Raw genomic sequence first — 5,947 nt, 5'->3', positions numbered from 1 at the left:
TATCACATTGTATTTCTGTGATTCCAATGGTCTCCATTGCAACGAGAGATGGGTGATTTACAGTCATAATAAATGAATTTGTGCAGAAGGTTGCAGTTTGCAAATGAATAATACAATGTGGAGATTTGGCAGTAATTAAACTGAATGGGTTTTTTGGGGAAGTGTTGGAAGATGAACAAAGAAGAACATCTGTTTTTTTGGGGTACAATGAACAAAGAAGAACATACTTGTGTGATGTAAAGGAATAGAGTCTTGAAAGAAGAAAAAGCAAATGAATTTAAGGAGAGGGAATGAGGATGTCAAAGTCAGAGACAGTCCAAATGGCAGTTTGATGAGCTTCTTTGAAAATCTCTGTCCCAATGTTAACAGAACTCCATTGTCTTCTTGCTGGACCTGTCCCTGGCTCCTGCAACCACACATATTAATCAGAACAACTTAAATGCAAGTGTGTGCATACATACATACATATATATATATATATTGGTATTGGAAATTAATTCAAGACCACTCATTTTGCTTTGGACATTTTTTTTCTTTTGAATTAACCGGACAAGCATTAACAGTTTGAGGTTACAAGCAGGATTGAACTCTCGACCTCCCACTTATATGGAAGTTCTCATGCCACTGGGTCATAAAGCTATTGGCTTTTTTGGATATATTGAGACAACACATATAAGCATGGACTGTTTCATTTGTTGTCTAAAGATTTTGAACTGGGAAGGAAAAAATAAAGTGAAACGAAGAAATTGATGAACTTTGACAAAAGCTAAACTATTTAAATTTATCTTCATTAAGATATCCACAAGAAGAAGAATCTATAACCTGGTAAAAGTAAAGTGAGTGTGACAATCTACCAACATCAAGCTCCCATGTCTTAGGATCCCCAATCCAGCCTTGTCCTTGCTTTGTAGGGTACCCATACTCAGCCCAAACTGGGTGTGGCAGAATTTGCACTATCTCTTGTGGCTGAGGATTGCTGTAAGGGTCACACAAACTGTAGGGTACTTCAAGGTGCTCTGCATTCCCAGGAGAGCAGTACAAATGGTAGGCATCATAAGGGAAGTGTAAAGTGTCCGTGCGATGGACACGTGTCCTGTTGGGAAAAGTATGATATGGTGGACACGCGTTGAGGTTGTCTTTGTGACACCATGAGGTTATGCTTGGATTAATGATCATCTCACTGTATCTGGTGACATCTGTTGTTACATCACCATCACAAGGTTGTCCATTATTCTTCCAGCAGCTTCCTATGTCCATCAGGTAGAACTGACCGTTACTCCCTCCTCCTTCTAGGACGTTCAGAGTGAATCTCACTTTGAAGTTTGGTGATTCTGGGATCTGCATAATCAAGAACCATGCAAATTGATACCAAATATGTTGCACATTTGAGAATCCACATTCCAACACGAAGTTCCCACGCATGATTTGAAGTTTTATATCACATCTAACCAAACACATACTCCTGATTTATGAGTAACATGGCTTGTTGTGAATTTTATATTGACAGTTTACTTGCAAATTTGATAAATGTTTAACATAGACATGATGCATTCTATCAAGTCCCAGAAATTCATTGAACACAGCGCAGATTACAGTTCAAACATTGCAACAAGTTAACTTTGCTTTCAAGCAAAACCTAAAGGAATGACGTGAGCAAGTTTTTGGCGGCTGCAACACAAAGTTGTGGAATTTGCTGATATTCTGTAATTACGATGAAGCTTTCTGAGGTTAATTTTGATGTCAAGCCTAGAAGAGCGAAAAGAAAAATTCTTAGGCACATATAATTGATGGATCAGCTAACTGTTCAACAATGAGTCGACTCTTTGTACTAGGAACTACACAAAGAGACATTATGATGAAGAATTTCTCAGAAAGCAAAGTATGAATGAGACTAAAGAGAGAAAAGGTGGCTCACAATTTTAGACATTCCTCTAGTTGGATAATGGTATCCACCAGAAAAACCAGATGTGGCATCTGATCTCAAGTAAAGCATCAGCCATGGATACCTTACGGAGGTCCTCAAAACATGGTGAAAAACCCAACTTCCCTTGCCAATTTCCTTTTGCCAAGTCACAGAGTAGTAAGACTCGTTTTGCCCTAATGATCCTAAGCTCAAATTAGTTTCCAAATCCCAAGACCCATAAAACCTTCCCTTAAGAAGAGCCCTATTAGGTTCTTCAATTTTGGTATAGTCATGATGAATCAATGGCTGGTTCATACACCCTTCCCCAAAGCAAGGGAAGCTACCATCATTGGCAAAAGGTCCTACTCTGAAGCCATTTTTAGGGCACTTGGCCGCCATAGTGTCCATATTGCCATTCTTAAGCATGATCATCCAGAACTGCCATGGATTTGGAGTTTCTTTAACTTCACATTTTGATGCCAAATACAGTTCTTTCTCCGTAGCATAGAGATCCACATTGTGAAGGGCTTTTTCTTGTAGCCCTTCGAAGGAATCTCCAGCACCTAGCCTGTTGTCATCTTCTGTGACCTTGTGGACCAATCTGTAGAGAGGAAAACTGGATAGAGAGCTGTTCTTCTCTAAAACAACGCTATTGTTAGCCTTCCAGGGCACAAGAATAGAGGAACCAGAAGAACATCAGAGGGATAAAGCAATTGACTCCAAAAGATTTTTTTTTCCTTTTTTGTTGATAGTTTATTACGGGAAAGTTTATTATCTTTCAGTTTTATATAATTTTTTTCCCCCTCATTGAAACACTGCATATTATCGTTTAAATACCTTGAAAAAGACTTTCAAGTTCTAAAGTGGAAAAAAAAAAATTTGACGCACTCATTTTTGAAAGTGAGAAATAAAGTTTATTTCTTACTCTTTGTTTTCTTGTTGCATTATTGAGATGACAGCAAGATATGAACATCACAATAGTGCAAGTATTAAATATAGGATGCTTCATTTTGTAAGTATTGAGTTCACACATTTTGATTTTGAGGCAGAGAATAAAATCATAAATTTTATGAAAGCTTACCTTTTGGCTGTGAAGAGGCATTATGAATATCAAAGCAATCAGCAGCTCTCGGGCTGCCCATTTGAGGAACTTCATCTCCGACTTCATTGCACTGATTCCATGACTCTATGGCCAATCTCAGACCATCTCTTCTCATTCCTGGATCACCCACAGCTGATACATACCCATCTACAGAAGCATTAACAAAAGCCCTGAAAAGATCAAGCAAAACCAGAAGAACAAGAAGAAGAAAACAGGGGATCCTCTGTTTGGCCATTAGAATTTAGAATAATAAAGCCTTATCACAAGTTCATGTTCTGTAAGCCAAACAAGTATGGATCTAAAGGGAATGACTTATAATTATGGGTTTTCAGCTTATGTTTCTTTCTTCGTGTTGATTAATGAAGTTGACACTCTCCTGTTTTATCTGCTAACATGTAGGGGTTGAATTACCTTTACAGTTATCTTTTGATCCAATGTCGTATTATTGTTGCATGTTTCCTCCTATAATGAAGGTTCTGGCTCAAATTTGTCAAAACTCGTTTACCAACCAATGAAGAAAGTGACAACCTATGCTTTTCTTACAACTACTTGCTGGTCCAATAGCTTTTACTTGGCAACCAATTATGTATAGATCAAGTAACACGTTATACAAGTAGCTTTGCAAGAGAATCTTGTTGGACTTGTGGAACTTGTAAAGTATCTTTAAAGTGAGAAAAACAAATCTTGCACAGACAATGTAGGAATCAAACAGATCCAGATTTTACTGTTTAAAATATTCAATTCATGAGAGTCTCAACATCCTGGTTTGTCAGAAAATTCAAATCAATTCATATAGAGAAATTAAAAATGTTTTCTGTCTTGAATTTTGTGTGTGTGGGTGTGTGTATTCTTTCCTAATTAGTTTAAGATAATTATTTTTAATTAAACAGATCTTACCGAAGAATTTTTGGTAGCATCATCAGTGGTGCAAGAAGAACACAGACAAATGCATTATATTTTCAGTGACATTGACTATGTTTCGCATTTTTCTCAATGCCATAGAAGAAAGAATCAATTAAGAGAAAAGAACAAAAGGAACAAAATATTAGGTGCAACTAATTATTGATTGATCATTTCCCACTTGGGTTTGTTCCCTTTACCTTCTTCCCCATCTATCTTTTACATTTTTCCTCCTTTGGGTTTTTCAACTGGGAATAAGAACTCTTAAATAGTTAAGCACTACCTTTTTATCAAAAAAGGAAGCTTCGTCATTAAACCTCTGATTTGGATTATCAATGCTTGAATGCCCCTTTATTGGAAAGTTAATTGCAGCTTGTATGCTCAAGGCAAGAAAATCCTAAAGGTAACATAGCCACTCCTTTGAATCCTATGTATATCCATATATTTTTATGCATAAATAATTTTCAATATATTTCATCAGAATCAAGAGTAACTTAAAATCTCATTAATTATGTTTTAAAATTTAATAACTTTTTAATTTCACTCCTATTTAATATGAAGGGATGAGAGAGAATTGAGAAGTCTAAAAATAATATATTGGAAGTAAAATTGTCCGATATTCATATGATAAGTTTAATGAGATGACTTATATTAACCATAAAAAAACCCTCGTGCACTATACTCCTTTGGTTTGATTTATAAAGCAGAAAAAGAAGACTTTTTTGGTCCTATTTATAGGATACTGAGAAAATTTTTTTATAGGGATGTATAATTTTGCCCTTTATTTATTATTGTGTTGACTTTGTTTACATGAGATATAATGTATATTAAATATGTATAAAGTTAGAAAGTTGTTAAATTTTAAATGAAAGTTAAAGGAGTTTAAGATTTTCCTTTGTTTGAGCAAAACATGTTGGAAGTGACTTATAAATAGAACCAAAGAAGTAAATAGGACAGAAGAGTATAAATTATTGATGGCCAACCCATTAGAATTAAAATAAGTTGGTTGATGCATTAAAATTGTCCTAAAATTGAATCAGTTTTCATTTTTATCCTTCACAAATACTATTAATTTAAACAAATGAAATGTATATCCATAGATGCAGCCATGTAGCCCAATTGTAGGATTGAATGCTTCTAAGTTCGGATTAAAATTGCTTCAAGCGTCTCTCTCCCCTGTGGATAGAGAGAATGGGTGAAGTAATAGACAAGCAAACCAAAGGAAGAGAATATGGAATTCAAAATGAATGACTTGTTTCATGGCAGAAGAGTGTTCCTCCCCCCCCCCCCCAAAATTACCAGAGCAAATACTAAGGACCTAATGGTTATAAGTGAGATGAGATCCATGGCTTCCTATTTATCGGGAAGTTTTCATACTATTCAACTACAAGGCTATTAACAAACCATGATTTGAATTTTTACTGAAAAAAATACCTACATTTAGTGCCCGACAGTGTCTCGAATAAGACTACTTTTAATTAGAGGATACTTACGCATAACTTAAAAAAAAAAAAGCTACAAGGCCATTACCACTGTAATCTCCTTTTAGAATATAAAACTTTATTTATGACCATATTCATTATGACTCCTCTATGTGTGAAAATAAGCTTTGCTTGAAGGTCAAATTTCTACAAGAATAAGAACAAAAAATGCCATTGATGGTTAAAGGTCCCTCAAGTGATGATTGGTTAGTGATGACTTTGGAATATTTTGGTCATTTCATATACTAAATTGATCGGTAGTTGCTTCGGTTGTCTCAAGCCGTTCTAATTGTTAAAGACCTCTTGCAACCAACGCAAACATCCCCCGGATGCAGTGTATATGTCTCACACACTCTAAGCATACAGGATGATATATACACATATATATATAATTAAAAAAATTAAATTTTTCATAAAATTAAATAATTTTTAATATGACCTATATTAATTACACTAAGCTTCAACATCATATTAATTTATATCTTCTATCATTATCTTTATTATATATGGGTGTATATAGTTGCCAACAAATATGGATATATACTGAAAAGTTATATTTAA

General features: G+C 34.9%; 1 protein-coding gene across 1 annotated transcript; it reads right to left on the bottom strand.

The window, feature by feature from the left end:
* On the bottom strand, positions 1 to 3,245 carry LOC114727599 (uncharacterized). The gene is made up of 4 exons (XM_028914295.1): positions 2,985 to 3,245; positions 1,916 to 2,541; positions 823 to 1,338; positions 1 to 406 (listed from the first exon to the last, which is right to left on the bottom strand). The coding sequence occupies exons 1-4, from the start codon at positions 3,238 to 3,240 to the stop codon at positions 278 to 280; spliced, it is 1,527 nt and encodes a 508-aa protein (XP_028770128.1). The 5' UTR covers positions 3,241 to 3,245; the 3' UTR covers positions 1 to 277.
* Between the last annotated feature and the right edge of the window lie 2,702 nt (positions 3,246 to 5,947).

This window comes from Neltuma alba, unplaced genomic scaffold (genome assembly GCF_004799145.2).
Source record: "Neltuma alba isolate B1F8T4 unplaced genomic scaffold, ASM479914v2 tig00012493_pilon, whole genome shotgun sequence".
Taxonomy (NCBI): domain Eukaryota; kingdom Viridiplantae; phylum Streptophyta; class Magnoliopsida; order Fabales; family Fabaceae; genus Neltuma; species Neltuma alba.
The sequence above is the reverse complement of the archived record's forward strand: the minus strand, read 5'-3'. Positions and strand labels throughout refer to the sequence as shown.